This window comes from Haliotis cracherodii, unplaced genomic scaffold, assembly GCF_022045235.1.
Source record: "Haliotis cracherodii isolate W230 unplaced genomic scaffold, xgHalCrac1.p SCAF_35, whole genome shotgun sequence".
In the NCBI taxonomy this organism is placed as follows: Eukaryota; Metazoa; Mollusca; class Gastropoda; order Lepetellida; family Haliotidae; genus Haliotis; species Haliotis cracherodii.
In genome coordinates, this window is record NW_027266292.1 from 506,528 (window position 1) to 532,737 (window position 26,210).

The 26,210-nt window shown below is 41.1% G+C and overlaps 3 protein-coding genes across 3 annotated transcripts in view; 1 reads left to right on the forward strand and 2 right to left on the reverse strand.

The window, feature by feature from the left end:
- Positions 1-8: 8 nt before the first annotated feature.
- Positions 9-11,862, reverse strand: LOC139477739 (protein SCO1 homolog, mitochondrial-like). The gene is made up of 7 exons (XM_071260143.1): positions 11,692-11,862; positions 9,557-9,721; positions 7,225-7,315; positions 4,380-4,577; positions 3,625-3,717; positions 1,874-1,989; positions 9-1,103 (listed from the first exon to the last, which is right to left on the reverse strand). Exons 1-7 carry the CDS (start codon positions 11,818-11,820, stop codon positions 966-968), a joined length of 930 nt encoding a protein of 309 aa, XP_071116244.1. The 5' UTR covers positions 11,821-11,862; the 3' UTR covers positions 9-965.
- Positions 11,863-15,332: 3,470 nt separating this feature from the next.
- On the forward strand, positions 15,333-16,169 carry LOC139477718 (serine/threonine-protein kinase PDIK1L-like). Its single transcript, XM_071260114.1, has one exon. It carries the CDS (start codon positions 15,333-15,335, stop codon positions 16,167-16,169), a length of 837 nt encoding a protein of 278 aa, XP_071116215.1.
- A 4,433-nt stretch (positions 16,170-20,602) lies between these two features.
- Positions 20,603-26,210, reverse strand: part of LOC139477729 (DNA repair protein REV1-like) — a 28,649-nt gene continuing 23,041 nt past the window's right edge. The window contains exons 15-19 of the mRNA XM_071260127.1: positions 25,414-25,677; positions 24,231-24,554; positions 22,554-22,737; positions 21,315-21,417; positions 20,603-20,957 (exon numbers count right to left, since the gene is read on the reverse strand). Of these exons, the coding sequence (XP_071116228.1) occupies positions 20,831-20,957; positions 21,315-21,417; positions 22,554-22,737; positions 24,231-24,554; positions 25,414-25,677 (1,002 nt within the window). The 3' untranslated portion in view covers positions 20,603-20,830. The remainder of the gene's footprint in view (positions 20,958-21,314; positions 21,418-22,553; positions 22,738-24,230; positions 24,555-25,413; positions 25,678-26,210) is intronic.

Genomic DNA, 26,210 nt, shown 5'->3' on the forward strand with positions numbered 1-26,210 from the left:
AACACAGCAACAATTAAACACACAATTTATTGAATACAGATGCATGTACCCATCGTGATACATCTACAACGAATTTATCTTGCCAATATTGAAAACTTGTGAACCATAATTGTCTTGTCTAGATAACTTAGGAAGCGGTCTGTAATCTAATCTGAATCTGAAGTCCTCCGTACACCTGACGCTTCAAACACGCATGGTGTGGGTCTCCCGCAATGTTAAAACAGCCACACACCGTTCGGGAGGCCAAATCTTGGAAATCCAAAGATTCCTATGCAACAATACATCAGTTGTACAGCTTCCGAGGAAGATCCAAACCTCCATCAGCTTGTGAGTGAATTGTGTTTTATGATACTTTTAGCAATATTTCAGCTACTTTTGAATACCATGAATGGGCCAGCCTCATGGTACCCTGGATGAGCTAATGCTTTAACCACAGAGCTACAACATCGCCCCAGTGTAGTGACATTGAGAACATATCAGCAAAGGTGAAGGTGTATTACCGTATTTGACGTAATCAGCGCCCACGGCAATATTTGCTAATATACTGGCTAGTGAACAATGCCAATTAGCACCCCTTCCGATTGATCAACGTACACGAGACCTATTTATTCGTGTATAATACGCACTCGTGTGTTACATGCACCCTTAATTATTGGCAATTAAATTCTGGAAAATATATGTCGTGTATGATACGCACATACTTTTCTTTTGTATCATTTCAGGCTGTCGGCATAAACTACGAAATTTACAATCTTTCAACTTTTTTTTCTCACCAAAATTATATTCTAATAAGAGTCCCCTATTTCTAATTTTGAGGGCGCCCTGGGCGCTTATTACGTCAAATATGTTAAGTCAAAACTGCTCCATGGTCACAAAAATTGAGAAAAAAACAAATGAGATAAATGCTTCGAAGTATATCAGATATGGAAAGCAACTAGAATATTTCAAATATTTCAGTGTTAGGTCTAATTTTTCAGATAAGAAAATTTCTCCATATGCAATTTGATACTAGTTGAAATCTCGTCAAACTTCTTGTTCTGTCCGTAGTAGTCGACGAAGTCTCCGTCAGGGTTAACCAGGTACATGATGATGGTGTGGTCAACCTGAAACAACCAGCACAAATTGCACTAGAATTTTAAGCATACCAAGAAAAAAATATAATTTTCAATCTGCATGGAGTGAGGGGTTTGATTGGGCAACTTAGAATGAAGAAAATGTGTTGATGTTTTGTAATTATGCCAAAAATAGGACAAAAGTGGGAAGATGAATATGTTTTGTTCAGGAACAAAATCAGTTAGTTTGGAAAATGATCAAGATTACTTTAACATGGTAATCATTATGAGATGATTATTACCGCAATATTGAAGTGTAAGAACTTTGCCAAGGACAGTCACAATTAAATGTCAGTTTGTCCTACTTTAGTATGTGAGTGAGTGAGTGAGTGAGTGAGTATGGTTTTATGCCGCTTTTAGTAATATGACGGCGGGGGACACCAGAAATGGGCTTCACACATTGTACCCATGTCGGGAATCGAACCCGGGTCTTCAGCATGACGAGCGAACGCTTTAACCACAAGGCTACCCGACCACCCCCACTTAAGTATGTATTGCAGCCAGTTTATCAGTTGTGCAGGAGACGCAAAAAAAACCCAGTCGCTTAAACAACAAAATCCTACAGTAAAAAAGTGCAATGTTTACCTATAAATAAAGATTTTTTTTATCGATCAAAGCAACATTATAGGAACAATTCAATTTGTACGAATTTTGTCGTTTCCTTGTTTAAACCTTATTTACCTTTATTAAGGAAATGTTTTGAAAAGTATCTCGATATGCATTTTGTGGTCTTGAGATGAGACCTCCACCCAGTAACTTACGATATAATCATTGTCCTCATCGCGAGGGCCGGCACTGTAGTACACCCGATATGCCCGAGTCGCCTGGTCCACCTGCTCCCTGCTTCCAGTCAGCCCAAGCAGTTTGGGGGAAAACTCTGAAGTGAAACAATACGTATGTCATCAAGTACCGTATTCGAAGTATAAATTGCTCTGCTCGACTACAAATAGGTAGATGAAGGGAGATACTGGGTCCCCCATCTACATCCCCTTCTAACATAAAAATAAATAAAAATGCTCCATTTTTATAGTAAACAGATGCTGATGTATTCGCAGTTAAAATCTTTATTCATTGAATATTTGGTTCAAAGCAAAAAATTTCTAATACTTGTTCAATAAATTGTTTTGAGACAAAATCATTTCATAAAGGCATGCCTGGTTTGTTTAATCTTCTAGTATCAAAGATATAGAATATTGTTTGCATGGAAATCGAGAACCATAAAAATGCCCAAAGTCTGTAAATAGCAAAGGGCACCACTTCAGGATATGTTTGCTATATCTTCCAATTTTTGTTAACCAATATGGAACATTTTTCGAGTTGTGCTCCGGAAATGAAATGATTACTGACAGAGGGACAGACAGATGAACCCCCCATTATAAGCTGGGGGGTTAAAAAGAATACAAGTAGCTATAACGACACCTTCCCAAGGCAAGGGAGTTAACCAACTATAAAAGTCCAGTTTCCACCCTTGCCGAACTAGGCTGGTATTATGGAGTTACATTTTGGCTGGACTAATGAGTCTATGCATAGTCCAATATAAATCATGCAATCAAATCGAAATCTGGTCAGTTGTGCAGATTTTGGTCGATTGCAGGATTTGCAAATCATGTGTACCGACAACTTGTTGTCAACAGATATTTTCCAAGTCTTTTCATGTTTTTAATCAAGGTGCTCACGTGATTTGATGCACTTCGTGATGTAAGACCCGTTTTATCACAATATAGATCTTGATTATCGATCAGATCGTTTTGATCGATAATCAGCCGCCATTTTGTTTGAAACAAATGCAAGTGATACGAGAGGTCGAATCTGATTGGACACAAATCGTAATAACCACTGGTGGCACTACAATCGAGCCCAGGTATTCCAGCCCAGTTAACTCCCTTGCTTCGTGAAGATGATAAAATACTGGTTTTCACTTGGTTCAAATATTGCTGATTGTTTCTCTCTAATGGACAATCTTCATTGGAAAGATGTTTTGACATGGGCATATTTTACAGAAAATAAGAGTTTGATAATGATGATTCTGGACAAATCACGATTCAAGCACTTTGTTGAAATCATCATTTGAGTCGCTTCGTGTGACCAGCAAAGGTTGATGGGGGCCTATTCTAACCCGGAATCACATCTACTACTTACAGGTGAGTCGATCTGAAATGGTGTTTAACGTCGCGTCCAAGATTATTGCACTTATATAACAACGTGCATGTAAGTGTGTATGTTTACACTAGTCCGAACTGATGCCGATTTATAGTGCTAGCTCACTGAGATACCATGCTGCAGATAAACATGAATATCCCACTCAGACACAGTATACTGACTCCGAGCCGACCAGTCCTTGTTTTAGCCCCTTAATGCCGAGCGCCAGACAGGGTAACAACAAGTACCATCTTTTAACGTCTTTTGGTATGACGGGGCCGGAGATTGAAGCCCGGACCTTCCACTCTCCGGGCGGACGCTCTACCACTAGACCACGGGGGCGGCCTACTTCTTATAGAATGTTATTACCCACCTAGGCAGTATTCCCGGATTGCCTTCACTGTGTCACGCTCAGGGTCTACTGTGATGAAGAGGGGTTGAAGGTTCGGCTTGGAAGGTGTAGCATCTACAATGGCAATGAAAGTAACACAGTAATTACACTATTCCCAAATTATGACAAACACATTTAACTTATGAAGCAATGCTGCAACTCATTGAGTGAATGATGCGTACCCAAAGAAATTTCACATTTTGCTGTACAGATCAATCAATTCGTGCTTAAAGCCACAATCAGAAAAAAGAAATAAAAATACCTTTAAATAAAGTCGAAAAAAAATACAGTGATCCCTCGCTATTGTGCTCTTCGATAAAGCGCTACCTCGGTTACTACGTCTTTATTTTGATCTTTGACATGTTCGATGCGGACCCGTTGTCGAAATGTGTGTCCGAGAATTTTATTTTCAATAACATCGCGGGAAATAGTGAATAATTTTTTAATTTATCGATAAAAAATGATAAATTGAAATGGAATACTTATTTCAGACATTGTGAAATGTGACAGATTTAATAAATGAATGATATTACAGGTAGATCTAGGTCCATAAAAATATATACTTTTTTGACGTGACCTGAGATAAACACATATTGATGATTTGAGATTTGCCGAGCGCGCTCCCCTGCCTCGGCCTCGGTTAAACGGCTCATCGTCTATAACACCCACCAATTATTTGGACCCCATTGGTAGCGTTGTAGCGAGGGACCACTGTCATAGTCAACAGTTTCTCTCACCTATCAAGTCCACGACTTTGATCATCTTCTCGATCTCGTCAGGGCAGATGTCGGGGCAGTGTGTGAAACCGAAGTACAGCAGCACCCACTGACCGTGAAAGTCCTTGCTGGACTTGACTTGACCATTGTGGTCTACCAGTTGCCATGGCCCACCCAGAGAAGCTTTACCCAGGGACCTGCTGCGCTCCTTTGCGATTTCTGGAACAATGAGTTTCAATTTATCATGTAGTCGGTAACTTTCAAGCTATTTAAAAACAGACTTAACATTGGTGTTTATGAACAAAGAAACTTAAAACCTGGTGTGCATTCTGTGTAAATCTGGGTTTAACTCCATGAACGCAAAAATTATCGAAATCAATTCCTATTAATAAATATGTCAAGAATAATAACTTCACTGGTTGTCTATTTAACCATTAACACACAAGCTGTAGACAACAGTGAGTGAGTTAAAATTTAACCTCGGCATTATTTCAGCCATGTAGCAACTGTCACAGTATGAAATTGGTGACATTATTCAGCACAAAAACACAAGCCCAGACCATTCTATTATCACACGGTATAAGTTTGTTGGCGTGGCCTGAAGCTGAAACACATTTTGGTTATGCCACGAAATCACTTGCAATATATTTTCATAACAGAAGCCTGTCAATGCCAAGCAAACCATCGGTTGATAGAATGATAACGATCCAAGCCATCTGGAATTGTCCAAATTGCAGTCTGATTTGACTCTTATGACAAAAATAAAAATAAATGCATATCAAGTAAAATGCATGAATATCCTACTCAGACACAGACAGACTCCGAGCCACGAAGCTACACCAACGCCCTTTGGTTGGGACAGGGGTTGAAAAATTATTAAAAATGTTACTTGACCAAGGGCAAGTATGACCAACATTCTCACTTGCCCTATTTTATAATGTACTAGCCCAAAATCTAGCTAATAAATTCAGTAAAATGTTACTGCTGCAGAACTGAGAATAAAATTCTGAAATTTGAACATCCATCAATAAACGTTCTCTTACGATTGCAAGCGTGTATGTTTGGGTACTTGGAACAAATGGTGCACTTCAAGACTTTCGCTGTGTCATCATACGCTACCCAAGGAAACTGGTCTTTCCACCCAGCAATGAATGTCCGTTTTCGTTTATATTCGTCATACTTCTTATTCTTTACCGATATACAACTTTCGGAATTTCCCTCTGCCTTCCTTTTAAGTTCGTCCCCACCGCCAAAGAAACTTAAAATAGACCGCTGAGACATGATCGGCCATGTGCGGTACTGGCATTATAAATTGTTATTGCAGATACCCCTCTGGGTGCTAATAAGGCAAAGGGAGGCTACTCTGTCCTTTACTAGCTTACTCATTTGAAAGAACAGATTTACTTACAGTGATCCCTCGCTATTGCACTCTTCAATATAGCGCTAACTCGGTTATTGTGTGCGGTAACACATGGTTCCCAAGACTTATATACACTTTTAGTAAACTCAAGTCACTGACACGATGTCATTTCCCCATCGCAAAAACATTACCACCTGCATGCATCACCTGAAATACCAATCAACAAATTCCGCAATTAAATCCTATCATTACTGTCTGGTTATAAAAAAAACACGTTTGTACCTTGACATAAGTTTGTAGCATATTTAATTAATTTTATTTAAAATTTCATTCAATACAGTTTAGATCTTTAGATTTTGCCGAAATCGTGCGTAAAGGGGTCGATAGATCACCCAACTCGCCGTTATTTACAGCAACCACGGTCAGCGCCTCAAATGAACTTTAGTTGACAACGAAAAGAAACACATATTAAATAAATGCCATACTTTCACTCGTTAAAAGTTCCGTTTGTTGTAGTTCGACAAAATTATATTTCATCAAAGCTAGGCCTAACGAAGCATCTAAAGTCGAAAATGTTTCAACCTCGCATTACAATTTCCAAGAAATTCCATTTCCAAGAAACATGTGCCATATATGGAAGAGTTACTACGATTTAACAATGCAACAAGCCTGGTTCTCGTTGCCATTGGTTGACTGGCGTAGCTGTATGCAAATTACATTGTCAGTCTCACACTCCGTCGCAGTGGTGACTCAGCATAACACCACTGCCACAGGCTAATTTGCATATCACGTGACCGGACTTTTCTCTTGTTTGTAAACAAACGCGCTTTTTAAGAAATCAGTATAGAACGGACTAATGCAAGTATTTGGGGGCGCTTTACATATTGTTTTGCATAACTATATAGATATGCTACTACAACTGCGACAGTGAGTTGCATGACAATATATATTTATGCATCAAAGTGACCGTGTCGCTAGCTCTCCGTTGGTCTTCGATGACAGCACGTGGAGCCGTACAACCAAAGTAAACATGGGATAACTACGCAAAAACAAGTAGATTTTTACGTATTTGCATACTTTCTCAATGAAAGATAACCAATCTTTGACATTTGTTTATGAAAATGTGTAGACTTGTCAAACATGAAACGGATGAAAAGCATATGCAATATCTTGAATGGACTGTGAAAGATGTGACGAATCATCACATGGCGCTGGCCTGTGGCAGAGGTACTATGCTGGCTGGCTGCCGGCCGCAAGGAACTCTGGGTAGGAGAGTGTGTCAGTCTGGGACACTAACAAAATATTAGCCAATCAAATACCGTAACATGATCACATGATTACATTCGAGTGAAACTTGACCCAGTTCATTTTGTGTGCTCTACTTGTCCATGGGCATGCTAGAAAACATATATTACACGCCCGACATCTAAACCTTACTTGGCACGGGCGTCGGGCAATGGTATTTTTCAACCCCTGTTGGGAATGGAAAATTCTTGGTCAACCTACCCAGTTCCTTCTCTCTCTTCACATACTGTACTCCCAGCAACATGACACCTCCCAACCCTGCAGCTATCAGTAGACCCTTCCACGACACAGGCTGGAACAGGACATATCATACAGTTATGCATACATTACTGTAGTGGAGCGGTCCATTAAAGAATGTGAAGGTAGGTGAGGTTGATAATTTGTCTGATATTATTTGTTTACTACTTTGTTGTTTAACACCGGTGAAATATTCCAGCTATATGATGGTGTCCTGTAATTAATTGAGTCTGACAATCCAGTGATCGATATTGTGACAACAATTCACGCCATCGGGGTACGATGACACGCAATCAATCAAGTCACCAAGATAACCAGACCACCTGATACATCTGGACACTCCTCACCACCAGCATAGGTTTCTGGGACCTATTCTGACCAGGAATTGTCACAGGATTGTCTCATCTGGAGGAACATCACAATGGCCAGCTTGATGTAATTCCAGAGTACAATTTGGAGTGAGTATCAAAACATAGAAACGGGTTAACAGGTGGAGTGAGTGTGAGTGAGTGAGTTAGGTATAACGCCGCTTTTAACAGTATTCCAGTTATATCGCGGTGTGTCAGCTTAATGTGGGAGGAAAGCCCGAAGTGATGCAGGTCTCAGACGTTTACCACTTCGATGAAACCTAGAAACATAATCAGGGCGAACCGGGATTCGAACCCACAATCATAGGTTTCTGGCGTGTCCAAGGGATGCAACTCTGCACAGAGAATCGCGGCGCCTTAGACGACGGGGCCACCAGTGCCCCCGTACAATTTGGAAGCCATAGTGCAAAGATATCATAAGAGCTATGTATTGCCAAAAGACTATATTGCAATATATCGAGATACAGGTATCCGTATTGCAATACATAGTGCGGTAAATTGGGAGTTGAAGAGATTGACATGCAGATTTTCTACACACTGAAGACAAGTAAATATTACTCAGCATGGTCAGGTGCCACCATTTTGTTGTCTTGGATACAGGGGAGATAATGCGAGAAAACAAATCACTTCCGCATTTCTGCCGTTTTGTAAATAAATTTTGAAGGGAAACCACTTTTTATGTTAAATGATACAAATAAATACAAAACTTATATTTTGCTTTAACAGTACACCAGGACACACAAACAAATTGCAATATGTAGGAAGAGTGAGTTATTATTTAACGTCACATCGGCAGTATTTCAGCCATATCGATATGTAGGAAGAACTGGTCAGAAGGTTTGGCCTTGCACACCAGTAATACTGTGAGTCCATCATATTATAAACTTATCTTCCCACATGTCTTACTGCTGAGTTACCAATCATTATGCGTCATCTTTGATTATACAGTGTATCATATCATCATTCTATTATGATAAGACCTGTGAAGATCCGGGGTAGAATAGGTCTTCAGCACCTCATGCTTTGCCGTGAAAGATAACTGTGCTTGTTGTCAGAGGCAACTAACGGGATCGGGTGGTCAGACTCGCTGACTTGGTTGATGCATGTCATCGATCCCAATTGCGTGGATCGATGCTCATGATATTAATCACTGGATTGTCTGGTCCAGACTCGATTATTTACAGACCACCGTAATATAGCTGGAATATTGCTGAGTGCGGCGTAAAACCAACCAACCAACCAAATCCATTATGATAAATGTCCCAGACCCATTTGCCACTGATGCCCTGTTTCCCTCTCACTAGGGGCGGTCAGGTAGCCTAGTGGTTAAAGTGTTCGCTCGTCACGCCGAAGACCCGGGTTCAAATCCTGACATGGGTACAATGTGTGAAGCCCATTTCTGGTGTCCCCCCGCCGTGATATTGCTGGAATATTGCTAAAAGCCGCGTAAAACCAAACTCACTCACTCACTCCATCTCACTAGCTCTATGCAGTTTTTATATTTGATTACATACCGGATTTTGAATGTTGATTGATATCTAAATCGGTTCAGATGACTCAATTTGATTGGTTATTGATTTTCAGTTCATATGTATGGGAAACTCTGCGCTAAGTGCTAAGAGATGGATCTGGTGACGTCACTTCAGAAACAAGTGAGTGAGTGGGGTTTTACGCCGCTTTTAGCAATATTCCCGCAATATCACAGCGGGGGACACCAGAAATGTGCTTCACACATTGTACCCATGTTGGGAATCGAACCCGGGTCTTCGGCGTGACGAGCGAATGCTTTAACCACTAGGCTACCCGACCACCCCTTCAGAAACGAAGCAATGGTGGCAAATGAGTCGAGTGTATATATAATAACAGAACAGAGGAGTACTGGTTGATCAAGGATGCTTGCGATTCATTTAGTTTAACCTGATACTGACCCCCTGCTTTTTCTTAGGGGCAGCTTTTGGTGTTCCTGAAGACATTAGCCGGTGCCAGGCAGCTTGTGACGGGCTTCTGGTGAGATGTGTTGTTTGTGGAATGAGGACGGACATTTGGCGACTGGGGATGCTCAATGTGGACATGGCGGAAAACCTTGGTCGAAACTGAAAACAATGTACAAGGAACAGTAGCATGAATGAACACATTTATAGCTATAAGTACATCATATCAGGGCTTGTTGTAACCATATTTTACTGTATTCAAAACATAATTGTACATTCAGAATAATCGCAATTTGAACAATATTTCTGTTCTGTCAAGGTGTATAAACTTGTAGGGAGAAAACTAAAAATCCATTGATGCTAAGAACTTTGGTGAAACTTGTTTGCAATATGGCCCTCAAAAGGACCAAAATTAAATGAATCTGATCAGTCTGTGTCCCTGTAAAAAAAGGATGCAAGTCAACACCTGACAATGTGACAGGCAGCGGCGTTAGAAACTATTTTCTTTACCAACCTTAAGATTGGGTATTTTAACTTAAAACCCTTTTGGTAACAATCCTTGTAAAATTTAAAACTATCTGAAAAGAAGTATACCCATCCCATCTGCTTGAGGCTCCCACTCCGGGAAGCCATTTTTGTTTGTAAAAACTAGCATTGTAAGAAAAGTGCTATGTTTTTTAATCACCAATCAGCGACTGTTCAATCAGTTTAGATACAAGTTGTATCATACAACATGTACATTAACTTGGCATGATATGCTTTTCAATTGGCATCTATCAAATTTTTTGTCGCGCAATCTTTTTCCAAATGTTACTGTGGGTAAGTAAATTTCATAATCGACTGATACGCATTCAGTTTATCTAACAGTTGTAACATACGCAATGATTTTATATAATTGCATGTTTATAGTTTTTGTTGCGTATTTCATCCTCCAGGATGTGATTTGTCTGCGTATTTCAGTTTAATGAGTAGTTTAGCTGGACAACAGGATCATTCAGTAAGTGATGATGAGTGGAGGGGATTATTGTTTGAAATAAAACATCATCTGGCTGCGGTCAGGACCCACATACTTTAGAAGCTGCAGACCCTGACCAGCTCTTCAGGCCCTCGTTTAAAAAAGCCCAGCAGCTTATTGTGGTTGGTTGGTTGGTTTGTTGTTTAAAGCCGCACTCAGCAATATTCCAGCTATATGACGGCAGTCTGTAAATAATCGTATCTGGACCAGACAATCCAGTGATTAATATCATGAGCATCGATCCACGCAATTGGGATCGATGACATGCATCAACCAAGTCAGCGAGCCTGACCACCCGATCCCTTAAGTCACCTTTTACGACAAGCATAGTCGCCTTTTACGGCAAATATGGGTTGCTGAAGACCTATTCTAACCCGAAATCTTCACGGGTCGCAGCTTATTGTGACACATAAATGGACATGTTACTTTACTACAGGCTTAATGACCCATACAAATTTAAAACTACAGGCCTGACACTATATTTTCCTGCCACAGGCCTACGGGCAAGCGCTTATTTTGATTACTGTCCTATTGTTTTGATAGGGGATTCAAGCTTCCAAATCTATCTCAGTAAGAGATATCTGTCAGAATTGGCATATCCTTCGATTATATATGTAGGAAAGAAGTAAGAAAGAGATAACATGACTTCTATGTTGTGATCAGTGCCAGCACCGGTGCAACTCTGAAGTGTCATCCCAGCAGGTCATAACTTGAAATACATTTGCTCACAGGACCATGGAACTCATAGTCCATAATAAATTCGCAGAAGAGGCCAAAGGCCGAGTAGGAATGAACGGAATATTCTCAACTCGTCTGCCTTCGTCTACATGGACCTATGACTTGCTTCATGGCCACCAATTATTTTCGTGAAGAGTTCACAGACAGCCTAAGTTATATTTTAAATGCGCTTCGACAACTTCAGAAATGTCACGCAAAACCCGACAGGACGCAACGAATAAGGCATTCGAATATTGCTACCAATGAGAGAACATGTAAATATATGCCAACCAAAGAAGCAGTTGTTAGGATTATGCAACAACCAAAAACCATCCTTCCTCAAGGACGAAAATTGGTGCTCGAGTGAGTTTGTGCGGAACTTCAACATTGGTTGCCTTACCGACACAAGGCCCGTTCTCATGGGTGGGCATGTCGGACAAGAATTTGTCATAGACTTGAAAAATGAGCAGCTCTTGGACAATGGCTGGAAGCATCTTCCGCACAAGACTCGCGAGGCTAACATTTCCATTGCGTCAGGACACTTGACAGATCTGATGAAAGTCACATGGAAATGCGGTTCGGAATGCGTAGAGTTGCTTCCCCTGGATAGAGTGACGTCCCTTGATGTGATATAGAGGTTCGTTTAGGGTTGTTTTGTTGGGCATTCACAGGAAGAATATGAATCGGGAAACGATGAAGATCATATAAAGTTTTCTCATCGATGTTACCTAATAGATAGTACCTCTCCGCAGATAATCAGTACGAGTACGAATAAGGCACGAATCCAATAACTTGCACAGGCGGCTAATGTTTGGCTAATGTGCCCTCGCGGTGTTTAACTGTGTTAAACATTGAACATCGGAACTCGAGTGGTCTAAACGATTTAAACCATGTGTAACATTCAAAGAATCTTAGCACTTAAGGTATTTAAACAATATTGTCTTGACAACCGTATTTAAAAAGATAAGCAAGAATTAACTCCACGTTCCTGTGAAAGCACTGCGTGACTCGCACTCCCTTCCCTGTGCCTTTGGTCCATGCATATCGTTCTTTGACGACTCGGGGGGAAAAAACTACCACCCGTATCCCCCTCCTAAGTTATATATGAATGCATTGCCGCTGAAACGTTTATAATTATATAAATATTTTTGAGGGGGATACGGGCGGAAGTCTTTCCTCCAAATCGTCAAAGAACGAGATCATGATCACGGGTTCCTGGCGCGCCCAAGTGACGCAATTCTGCACATTTAATTCAATATATACAACGGATGTATGTGATACTTCTATCATGGCCTACGTGGGATCACTGGTCAATATATGCACACTAAAACACAAACATGTCTACATGTAATATGAAACGCCTACCAGATGTGTAGACCTGGGTTTACAACAATCACTTACACAGTTCTGCAAGGATCTGTTCAGTAAATACACATTCATGTTATCACATGATCATCTTCACATCAGTAAACAAAGAACGCACATGATATTTCTTAAACCCTAACTCGAATATTACATTCTACACACGACACTGCAAGCACTAACACACATACATACGCACTTACATATCCCATACGCACGTAATAATGTTATATTTGCGTGGATTTCCACCCACACAACATATTACAACCTGCCAAGATTTACGCTATTACAATAGTAAAGTCTTTACATTAGATACATATATACTCATTGAGCAGACCACAGCATTACTTTTTATCTCCAAATGAAAGATATAAACATCTATATTCATCACAGTGATTCATTCATTTACCAACTGTAACCACAATATGTCAGTCACATGGTGTCCCTATCTGTATTTATCCAGGGATACTGTATCCTCGGGACAGTTTTCTTTTCTACTGGATATTTTATTCGTCTCAAATCTCATCCCACAAAACGGTTTCAAGATCACGTCATGATTGCATATTGAAATATTGTTCGGACAAATTTCACTGTGATATCTTATCCTTCTAACAGATATGTGCAATATAACGAACGACGTATTTCTTTAATGCCGATAAGATCAATCCAATTTTAGACCAGACAGGGTGTAGTTCTGGAATAAGCCCTTTCACTAACTGAATACACAGTTTTCTTGTGTATGATCTGGCATTTATGACAAGCATCCAATTCATGACCTTTTTCAATGATTGAATTTGTTTCAGTTGTAATTAATTACCTTTATTGTCCCTTACATACGTTAAACAGCTCTTCATTTTCAATAATGCACCTTTTTTTATCTTGGTCCTCAAAAGCACGTTTCTAGTTTTCTGAATATGCAGAAGTACGCCAATATCCATATACTCGAACTGCCTCTTATCCTCTAATTGCTGAGGAAAACAACTCAACATTTTGACAGCTTGAGAGGACTGTGGTTTCACGTCCGCCGCCGAGTTTAGACTGTGTAACACATTATATAATCTAGACAAAGGGCGGGGATGGGTAAGTGGTTTTTTTCTATTGTCAGGTAAGTATCCATGCATTTGATTGATGTGCTTTAAATGTCCTGTGAAATAAGGTGATTACATTGAGAGGTGTTCTGTGCAGGGGTAGCCTCGTGGTTAAAGCGTACGCTCGTCACGACGAAGGCCCGGGTTCGATTCCCCCCACAAGTACAATGGGTGAAGCCCATTTCTGGTGTCTCCCGTCGTGATATTGCTAGAATATTGCTAAAAGCGGCGTGAAACCAAACGCACTCACAAGAGTATTTTTCATTAAACATGATAATGAAGACTGACATCTATAACTGATTCGCTCTACAAGGAGATTCATTTCAAACTTGTAGTTATCACTTTTTCCACACAGAAACCAGTAAATTTACTCACCAGTCCATCTACATGTACCGTGTGATGTGAGTTGAACGTTGTTCACATTATGTTAGAATCTATGTTTGATAGTAGGATATCGTGTGAATGTTGTTTAAGTGTGTAACATGTAAAACAGTGTTTGTTTTTCTTATTTATACAGTAAGGATAAGCTATATGGATGAACAACTTCGTTATTACAATTAGGAGCGACGTTTCGGTGTAGGTTCTTACACCTTTATCAAGCAAGTGATGTACAGAGTATGGTTGACAAGTATATATACAGGTTTGAGGCAGTGTTTGTGTACATAACAGGCTTCTCCGCTCCAGTGTAGGGGGCACGGGTGGCCCAGTCGTCTAAGGCACCGCGATTCGCTGTGCAGAGTTGCGTCCCTTGGGGACGCCAGAAACCTATGATTGTGGGTTCGAATCCCGGTTCGCTCCGATTATGTTTCTGGGTTTGTCAGCACCATTCCCGTGCTCGTGGGTTTCACCGAAGTGGTAAACGTCTGAGACCTGCACCACTTCGGGCTTTCCTCCCACATTAAGCTGACACGCCGTGATGTAACTGGAATACTGTTCAAAGCAGCGTTAAATCCAACTCTCTCCAGTGTAACTACATTTGATATCTACTCTTCTGAAAAAAATCCCAACTGCCTCCTACCTGTAAATATGTATATACGTGTCAACCATACTCTCATAACACACTCAGTAATATCCCAGCTATATGACGGCGGTCTGAAAATATCCGAGTCTGGACCAGACAATCCAGTGATTCACATCGTAAGCATCGATCCACACAATTGGGAATACGACATTATCGACCAGTCGCCTCTTACGACAAGCATAGACGCCTTTTACCGCCAGCATGGATTACTGAAGACTTATTCTAACCTGGATCTTCACGGGTCTCGAGGTGTGCAACAATGCATCCATATTTACCGTTTTCTGGAGATATAGAATTATCACATCTAAAAATGTGTTTTTACTCATAAAAAAACCATATGTCTCCCCTGCTTTTACTTTGATAATTAGTTCAAGTTGTTACTATGAACGTGTTTGCAATAAATAATTTTCCTGAATATCCAAAAAAATATTCGAACCCAAAACGTGCCCCATCTCAAATTTTCGATTATCCAGATTCAATATTCTGTACGAGTGACTATGAAGGGAGGTAACCCATAACTAGCTGCTAAGACTTTATTTCCGGGTTCTTGGCAGAAACGTTTTCTTCAAAATGAAGATAGGTGGGAAATATCGAATATTCGAAACCCTTGGTAATGGAGCTTTTGGTAAAACTCACAAAGTGACAAACTTTAGGGATCCTTTTGCTTTGAAAGAAATACAAATTCAAAAGTCTACTGACACTTCAGCTGTGGACACTGAATTAGAAGCTCACGAAAATCTCCCGCGCCATGAGCATCTGGTGACATTTATTGACCACTTCACCGAAAACGACAACATATATGTCGTTCTTGACTTTTGTGAGCCTGGGAATCTGAATGACTTTGCAGTTAGCGAGAAAATGGACGACGTTGCAATCACTCGAGCAATGAAGGACGTCGCTCATGGCCTGCAGCATCTGCACAAACACAACGTTGTGCACGGAAATGTCAAACCTCAAAATATTCTTCTAACCCTGTCACATGGAAACAAACCAGTGTTCAAACTCTCGGACTTTAATTTATCCAAGTGCAGTTGCTCTAAGGACCTTTTGTCCACCGCTTTCGCAGGAAACCAGCCTATCGATGCGTTTGTTAGTGGTCCGTGTGGACTGACTTTATTTTGGGCTCCCGAGTATAAAGAGGGGCTGTATTCAAGTCCAGGTGATGTGTTCAGTCTCGGTGTTGTGGATTTTGCATTGTTTTCTATGCGACTGGAAAAGAAAACACTTTGTCCTGCGGTCAAGTCTGCAGGACAGGAGCGACCCCTGGCTCTGTGCAGTGATGACGAGATTGAAACTGCAGTGAAAGCAACAGTGTCGGACAGTGTCAGAGGCATTGTGGGTAGAATGCTGACAGTTGATCCTACAGGGAGACCAACAATTAATGATGTCTTGGATACTTTTGAATAAATGGATTCGGGACTCATGACAGGTAGTTTATGGGAGACATTGGACCCCCCTGGTTGTCACCTCCAAGGTCCATGTGTTTTCCAAGAAATATTGCCAAGTGTGGACTTGTTTCCAGACATTTTACTCAAAACTGTGCAAATATAGCACCATAACATATCACAGGCATTATGTTAGTTTTGGTTTGCTTTCACTTGCATTTATGTCCACTAAGGCATCGCATGTCACTAGAATGCTAGAAATGTAGACTGAAACATTGAAACATAATAAATGTGCTTTTCGTCATTAACAATGGTGTTCTGTTTTCATCTATTCCCAAAATACAGTGTAATGAAAATGTGAGTAGTTTTATATCATTGTTAGAAATATTCCAGCCAAACAGAACAAAGGGGGTACACTCTCTATTGACGTGGACAGAGCTCCAGATAAGCTGCGTATCTGCGTAAAATACGCATCAGAAATGCAGAAATACGCAGTAAAATAAAATCCAAGTGTATCAACTACGCAACAAACATTACAGATACGCTACAATAATAAAACTTGTGCGTATCATCAAAATATTGTGAAGTAACCCTGCGTATTCGATTAGCAAATCAGCAACTTATTTTGAAATAAAAACGGGCATTCCATCAACCTTGCCAAACTCTGTGATGACAGTTACATCATGATCATTTGCCATCACACTTTCTTGTGGAAGTATCGTGGTATTTTTGAGTCCCATAAAGCTCTCAAACCCACACAACACCAGTTTGCAGGGACTAGATGAATAGTGCTTTTAAATATTTATCTTTAATACCCACATGTGTAAAAACTAGTGGGTAACAGAAATTTGAATACCCATATAGAATTACGGATACCCAATGATTTTAAAATGCATGGGTAAAATACCCACAACACCAAAAGCTTATCTGGAGCTCTGCATGGAGGATGAAACCAGTGCATGAACAAATCACAAAACTATTGATACAAAGTTTTATGCTATTTTGAGATTTTTCAATCTGGGGCTTCACTCTGAATCTCAGCTTCATTTAGACATTGTCTACTTAATGTCCTGTGTATACAGGATCGTCAGTATTCAGAACCACACTATTCATGTGTGACGGGCCAGGATCGTTTTTGAAATGAACTTGAAGAATATTTACAAAAATACCAGAAAACACCTCCAAGTATTATATATACATGTTCACGGATATGTTGGGACAAGGGTTTCTGAGTCACTGAAATACATTGTTGAGGTTGCATCCCTTGGTGATCCAGGATTCTATGATCGTGGGCTCGAAGCCATGATTTCTCTTTATTATAATCCGACCTGTGAAGATTCCAGGGTAGAATAGGTCTTCAGCAACCCATGCTTGCCGTAAAAGGTGACTCTGCTTGTCGTAAAAGGCGACTAACGGGATTGGGTGGTCAGGCTCACTGACTTGGTTGATGCATGTCATCGTATCCCAATTGCATGGATCAATGCTCAGGATATTAATCACTGGATTGTCTGGTCCAGACTCAATTATTTACAGACCGCCGTCATATAGCTGGAATATTGCTGAGTGCAGCGTTAAACAACAAACAAACAAACATTATAATCCTTGGCCTTGGTATATTACAAGGATATCTGTACTCCAGGTTTTCATTTTAGTGGCCAAGACCTTTATCACTTTCCTCCCACATTAAGCTGACATGGGGGACATAAATGGCATACGATCAGTTACAGTCATTCACTTTCACAGTTTCAGTGACAAGGGGGAGGAGGACATGTACGTATTGTCGGTACCTGGTCAGATCTCACAGGATTTGTTTCTACTGTTGGATGACAGATTCAAAAAAATATTACTTGACCTATCAGGCAACCACAAGAGATGCTGTACACGTCTGACAGGCTGGTACACTAGACTGTCTTCCCACTGATGTAGCTGACATCAAGGTGTTCGTCTAATGTTGTTTACCCTGATTTCCAGAGTATCCGCCTGGAATAATTGTTAAATATGAAACAATAATTGGTGTATGTTCCAAACAATATTACAAGAATATTACATATGATCTATAGTCACAATATCACAGAGGGGGGCACGGGTGGCCCAGTTGTCAAAAGGCGTCGCGATTCGCTGTGCAGAGTTTCATCCCTTGGGCACGCCAGAAACCTATGATTGTGGGTTTGAATCCTGGTTTGCCCCAATTATGTTTCTAGGTTTGTCAGCACCATACCCGTGCTCGTGGGTTTCACTGAAGTGGTAAACGTCTGAGAACTGCACCACTTCGGCTTTCCTCCCACATTAAGCTGTCACCCCGTGATACAACTGGAATATTGTTAAAAGCGGCGTTAAAACCCAACTCACTCACTCACTCACTCAATATCACAGAGTGCTTGATTGTTGACATTTATATGTCTCATAAATGCCAGGGTGTATGAAACACCTCTCTTCATTTTATTTTCATTTTTGGGTTTCTATTATGTTTTCAAGTTACAGATTTCAGGGATGCTTGTCTGAATGCATTACTCACTCGTACCAATAATTTAGAAGCCTCAATAATGATTAGCTGAAATGAAAGTGCAGGAAGGTATCCTTATATCTTCACTAAGAGGGCAATGGACGCGAAATGGAGTAAAAAGAAGGGATTTTAATCACATTGCTGTTGAATAAAACCCTCTTGCTGAAGCTTAATTTTATCGGGGGCAAGGGTGGCCCAGTCGTCTAAGACGCCGCGATTCGCTGTGCAGAGTTGCGTCCCTTGGGCATGCCAGAAACCTATGATTGTGAGTTCGAATCCCGATTCACCCCGATTATGTTTCTAGGTTTGTCAGCACCATACCTGTGCTCGTGGGTTTCACCGAAGTGGTAAAAGTCTGAGACCTGCATCACTTCTGGCTTTCCTCCCACATTAAGCTGACATGCCGCGATATAACTGGAATACTGTTAAAAGTGGCGTTAAACCCAACTCACTCACTCACTTAATTTTATCAGAAGGATATTCAAAGAATTGAAATAATTCTTCCTATAGATCCTCCCCCTCCCCCACCCATCTTTTAGGTGTCTATATTTTCCATCATATAAGCATTCAACGGTGATACAGCACTAAGAAAATAGAAGACCACAAAAACAATTCTCAGAGTTTATGAGCACATGCACCTCTGGAACAGAGTACAAATATTGAAGTGAAGAGAAGATTTCATACTGAGAACCATTTTCACACATGTTTCACAATAGACAACTCATCAGTTGTATTCTCAACTAGCATATTCGGCGTAATAAGCGCCCAGGGCTCTCTCAAAATTAGCAATAGGGGGCTCTTATTAGAGTATTATTTTAGTGAAAGAAACGAGTTAAAAGATAAATTCTGTGGTTTATGATGACAGCCTGAAATGTTTATATACGACAGATATATTTTCCCAGAATTTAATTGCCCATAATTAAGTGCATATAACACACAAGTGTGTATTATACGCGAATAAATATGTCTTGTGTACCTTGATCAATCGGAAGGGGTGCTAATTAGGATTGTTCACTGGCCAATATATTAGCAAATATCGCTGTGGGCGCTCATTAGAGCGGGGCGCTTATTACGTCGAATACGGTATTTTTACTACCTTGGACCTTGGTCAAGTTGAGTCCATCTGCTTACTACAGGTGGTGCTCCTTTGCAAGTCTAACCAGACTAGCAGTGATCATATGATAAACATATGTAGATATGTGTATTTATGTAATCAAGACTTTAAATCTTGATATTAACGCGAGAGTGAATTAAATGCAAAAAATGCAAGTGGTCTTTGCTCGCATTCACTAAACTTCGCATTGTCTCCAAAATGACAATCAACAACAAGCGGTGCTATTTGCTGTTTGACTGGATTAAGGTAAGGATATATATATACATATTTATCAATCCACTGGAGATCGGGGGGTGGGGTGGGGTGGGGTGGTGGGAGGTCGCATTATGGGTCAGGGTCAGCATTCGTATTAATTTGGCAAAAAATTAATTTCACGATTTACAGTAATCCATTGTGTGAAATTGAATACAGAAATTTGTCCTGTATTTGAAATACAACTGTCACATTTGCAGTATTTCATACTGACAATAAATATACTTCACTGTATATACAATATACAGGCCATTCTCAAACTCTACAATCAATTTGGTAGTTCATGAAAACATCATGAGATATGTCCTGCATATTCCGTCTATGTTTGTTTACCAATCGGCTTCAGTGAAGCCTTTTTCACCATCCAGTCAAAAGACTTGTTATCACAATCAGTCATTAAGTATATGGTGGCACGTGGACCTCTTTACAGTGCACAGGTCACAAATCAAAAGTTAAGCAACATTGGTCGCGGTCGTTGGATGGGTGACCATGCTCAGCATCTTGATTCCTGAGAGTTTCTGGGGCTTTGGTCCTGCCCCCCCATACCCCCCAACACCCACCCACCCCCCAAGCACATGTAGCACATATGGTGCCTCCTCAGACAAGTGACAAGTTTGAAAATATGCCTGTCTACCCAGCTGTAAATGGTAACTTTCAAGTGTCACACACGCAGCTTGGGTCGTATACTCCCAAGGGAGCTGAGAATGTAATCGGAGAGCACACTGAACCTTTGACCCGGGTAATAATGTAAAGGGCCTGTGAGAAGCCTGGCTGGAACTAGGCGCTATACAAATAGATTATTATTCGTACAGTATCATCTGGCAAGCAGCCAATCAACATTGAGCAGACATCCATGGACGGATTTGATCACTTCCTGTGTGCTTGTGAGAATACCCTTGAATGATGCACGCCAATGTTTGTTGGCAAGCTTCCTGATTTTCCTGAAACCGAAATCAGAACATAATTTAAAGTACTTAAAGTTAGGTACAGAAGCTCACCTTTATTAGATGATCCAAATCAATAGGCATGAGTGAGTGAGTGAGTTGGGTTTAATACCGCTTTTAAAAGTATTCAAGTTACATCACAGCGTGTCAGCTTAATGTGGGAGGAAAGCCCGAAGTGATGCAGGTCTCAGACGTTTACCACTTCGATGAAACCCACCAGCACGGTATGGTGCTGACTAACCTAGAAACATAATCGGGGCGAACTTCCAACTTGCTGATTGGTGAATCATGTCGTTTGAGTGACAGGAGGCAAGAGGCTAATTGTCAAATGAAACACATTCCCGACTCACTGACCTGTTAAGGAACTTGAGGACCAGGTCGACCTGTTCCAGGTTATGGTCCAGGACAAGCTGACCCAGGTACTCCAGCATCACACTGATGTCTTCCTCCTGGGGCTCTGCAACAGACACACACCTCCATCAGTGACTTGTACACATGATATCATATAAAATACAGCCTACTGAATTACAAGAACCATTTCGTACCTTGACATCCACAATAGCCATTATGATGTTTCCATTTCTGAATATCATTGAAAAATAAATGCCAGCCTATTCAGAAATGCTCTCGACATCTGACAAACAAACTGTGGGTGAGTGGGTTGTATATAATGCCAGTTTGAGAAGAATGTCATATCAGCTTGTGGGAGGAAAACCTGATTATTCACTGACATTGATGTTTTGAATTTAACACCACTTTTAAAATTATTTCAGGTATATCTTGGCTTGCCAGTCCATCAGTCCATCCAGGTGTCCGTCCACCATTCATTCGTCAGTCCACCCATCAGTCCATTCATTCGTCAGTCCATCCATCACTCCATCCACCTGTCAGTCCATTCATTCATCAGTCTATTCATTCATCAGTTGACCCATCAGTCCATTCATTCATCAGTCCACCCATCAGTCCATTCATTCATCCATCCACCCATCAGTCCATTCATTCATCAGTCCACCCATTAGTCCATTCATTCATCAGTCCACCCATTAGTCCATTCATTCATCAGTCCACCCATCAGTCCATTCATTCATCAGTCCACCCATCAGTCCATTCATTCATCAGTCCACCCATTAGTCCATTCATTCATCAGTCCACCCGTTAGTCCATTCATTCATTAGTCCACCCATTAGTCCATTCATTCATCAGTCCACCCATTAGTCCATTCATTCATTAGTCCACCCATCTGTCAATTCTTTCATTAGTCCACCCATCTGTCCATTCATTCGTCAGTCCACCCATCAGTCCATTCATTCGTCAGTCCACCCATCAGTCCATTCATTCGTCAGTCCACCCATCAGTCCATTCATCAGTCCACCCATCAGTCCACCCATCAGTCCATTCATTCATCAGTCCACCCATCTGTCCATTCATTCAACAGTCAACCCATCAGTCCATTCATTCGTCAGTCCACCCATCAGTCCATTCATTCGTCAGTCCACCCATCAGTCCATTCATTCGTCAGTCCACCCATTAGTCCATTCATTCGTCAGTCCACCCATCAGTCCATCCATTCATCAATCCACTTCTCCTGTTTACCTGGACACGCCTCAAGCCACTCCACCAGCAGGTGCTTGACCTCTTCCATACTAACAGCTCCACAAAGGTTCACCTGCTCCTCCTGTACCACAGGATCAGGCTCCGTCGAGGGAGGGGCAGGCGTGGGCATGGGCGTGGGCGTGGGCGTGGCCTGTGGTGACTCTGGTAGGCTCTTTGCTAAGTTCTACAACATGTCATATACAGCACCCATACTGCTAGTGTACAAATCCAACTGCTAATGTCCTGCTTACCATTCCATAGAGTGCATCAGGTCATGTTTCAGAAATATATTAATACCGTATTCGACGTAATAAGCGCCTAGGGCGCTCTCAAAATTAGAAATAGGGGGCTCTTATTAGAATGTTATTTTGGTGAAAAAAAACAGTTGAAAGATAAATTTCGTGGTTTATGCTGATAGCCTGAAATGTTTATGTACGACATATATTTTTCAAGAAATAAATGCCCATAATTAAGAGTGTATATACACACGAGTGCGTACTATACGCGAATAAATAAGTCTTGTGTACATTGATCAATCGGAAGGGGTGCTAATTGGGATTGTTCACTAGCCAATATTTTAGCAAATGTTGCTGTGGGCGCTTATTAGATCGGGGCGCTTATTACGTTGAATACGGTATCTGTTTTCAGCTGCTGGCTTATCTACAATGATGTCAACACCTGATGGATTCGGGGCTCTGCAAAAAGGGCCTGGGGATGGAGCCAATGACAACTTCTAAAGGATATTTGTTTCACAACATCAACACAGCCTAAAGTTGAGTAACCAATAAATAACAAAAAAATTCCTTCCTGTGAGCCCTTTGATATATTTTTTTCTAATTTTTTAAAAACAGTTTTAAAACTCTTCTTATTTTCATTAAAAATGCCATCTTTGTGTTACTTATCCTATCAATGCTTCCACTTTCTGGGTTTGGGGTCTCTGAGAAACAATCCTTCAACAATTTCTAAGCACAGTTTTTCATTTAAGAAACAACTAGTTATATTTCAGTGTCATTAATAGATCAGTCAAATAGTAGCGTAGTGCTGCATTTGAAACAAAATGACTTTTAACAGTGATTTCAGTGACATGAACAAATCTTATATACCCAGTAAAGTGTAAAAATAATTCCATCATTAATATTTTTGGGGTATTAAAACATGCAACATGATGCATTTTATTCAATAACAAATTCTGGTTCTGTCTGTTAAAAAATCTCAATATCAGTTTTGTGAATGTCAATATTGACTGGATTTTAACAGAAGATGGTTGGTTGGTTGGTTTGTTGTCAGCAATATTACAGCTATATGACGGCGGTCTGTAAATAGACCAGACAATCCAGTGATTGACATCATGAGCATCCATCCACGCAATTGGGATTGATGACATGCATCAACCAAGTCAGCAAGCCTGACCACCTGATCCTGTTAGTCGCCTTTTACGACAAGCATAGTCTCTTTTTACGGCAAGCATGGGTTGTTGAAAACCTATTCTACCCCGGAATCTTCATGGGTCTTTTTAACAGAAGAACTAAGATTTCTATTGTTTTATAATTTTTTTAACAGAAGAAAAATCTTTCCTTTGAAAAGTTTTAATTGCCTATTGAGAAAAAACAGAACGGAAAAATCCTGGTCATTATTAAAATATGGTTGTCATGACAATATATTTTTGTCCTCACTAACCCTCACTGTATAGTTTGTTGTGATCTTCGGCTGTATTCTGAATTCTAGCTTCTTCGGACTCAGTTTCTTTGTCTTACGACCTACTGCACGTCCTTTGGGAACTTTGAAGACAGGACTGGTTTTCCTGCTTCGCCCCGGTGATTTACTGGGCGACTTCCGAGGTGACTCTCTCCCCTTGGCCGGGGACTTGACCTGCTGAAGCTGCATGAGAGGGGGTTGGTCGTCCTCGGCCGGCTCTGCAGAATGTTGGCCCTGACGAAGGTACTCGTCTCGGATTTCCCTCTGCAGGTCTTCAGGGAGAGCGTTAAGACAGCTCATGTCTAGCTGTGACAGAGTGAAAGTTTGTGTTAAAATAGAAAACCAAAGTTCACCAATATCAATATGGTTGGTTGGTTGGTTTGTTGTTGCAATATTCCAGCTATATGACGGCGGTCTGTAAATAATCGAGTCTGGACCAGAGAATCCAGTGATTAATATCATGAGCATCGATCCACGCAAATGGATCGATGGCATGCATTAACCAGGTCAGCGAGCCTGACCACCCGATCCTGTTAGTCGCCTTTTATGACAAACAGAGTCACCTTTTACGGCAAGCATGGGTTGCTGAAGACCTATTCCACCCCGGAATCTTCACTGGTCAAACCACTGATGTATCTCACAGTATTGTGCAGACAAACCAAGGATTAAAATAAGCAGAAATTCAAGACTCATGATCTTCCCTGGAGATGCAACTCTGCACAGCACACAACAGTCTCGTTCTCAGAGTACTGGGCTACCCATACCTCTTTTCACATTATTCCAGCCATATAACACCCGGGGACATCAGAGATGAGCTTTGTTTTTTGTTTTTGTTTGTCTGTTGTTTAATGCCGCCCTCAGCAATATTCCAGCTGTATGACGACGGTCTGTAAATAATCGAGTCTGGACCAGACAATCCAGTGATTGACATAATGAGCATCAATCAATGCAATTGGGATACGATGACATGCAACAACCAAGTCAGTGAGCCTGACCACCCGATCCCGTTAGTCACCTCTTACGGGATCTGGTGGTCAGGCTCGCTGACTTGGTTGTTACATGTAATCATATTCCAATTTCGTTGATTGATGTACCACTGTAGGATTATGAACCCAGGTCATCGCTGTAACTGACAAGGCTACCCCACTGCCTCAAAATGAAGTACCTGAGAGAAGGAAGGTAGGGCTTCCACGCTGCTTCCACCTTCTGTTTCAACAGTGGAAGGACCTGCCTCTGGCGAGTAGGGTGCCTCATCCTCATTGGTCACTGCTGCTTCCTGAGATGGCCAATGAGAACAGCCTGGAACTTCATCTGCCCCCTGATTGGCTGGGATACTGCTGACCTTGGACTGTGCCCTCTTCGTGCCCATGTCCTTCTCAATCTGTGCCCGTATATCTGGGGGCAGCTCCTTCAACACTTCAGGGTCAATCTGAAATTATGCAACTTTACACATTGGTATCCTTTCTTAATGTCTACAGGTACAGGTGATATTGTAGGGTTGTCAACTGATGCTGTGCTATGCTACACCTGAACTTCCAGTTCTGGTAATCAGAATGTGTCACACCTAATGCACCTGAACTTGTTCCAGTAACCAGAATGTGTTACACCTGCTACACCTGAACTTGTTCCCGTAATCAGAATGTGTCACACCTGCTACACCTGAACATGTTCCCGTAATCAGAATGTGTCACACCTGCTACACCTGAACTTGTTCCCGTAATCAGAATGTGTCACACCTGCTACACCTGAGCTTTTTCCCGTAATCAGAATGTGTGACACCTGCTACACCTGAACTTGTTCCAGAAACCAGAATGTGTCACACCTGCTACACCTGAACTTGTTCCCGTAATCAGAATGTGTGACACCTGCTACATCTGAACATGTTCCAGTAACAAGAATGTGTCACACCTGCTACACCTGAACTTGTTCCCGTAATCAGAATGTGTGACACCTGCTACACCC

Coding starts and splice junctions, on each gene's coding strand:
- LOC139477718 (XM_071260114.1), top strand. CDS start 15,333: ATGAAGATAGGTGGGAAATATCGAATATTCGAAACCCTTGGTAATGGA.
- LOC139477739 (XM_071260143.1), bottom strand. CDS start 11,820: ATGGAAATGTTAGCCTCGCGAGTCTTGTGCGGAAGATGCTTCCAGCCA. Junction 9,722..11,691: donor TGAGAACGGGCCTTGTGTCG/GTAAGGCAACCA, acceptor CATTGTTTTCAG/TTTCGACCAAGGTTTTCCGC. Junction 4,578..7,224: donor GAAGAGAGAGAAGGAACTGG/GTAGGTTGACCA, acceptor TCATTGTTCCAG/AAATCGCAAAGGAGCGCAGC.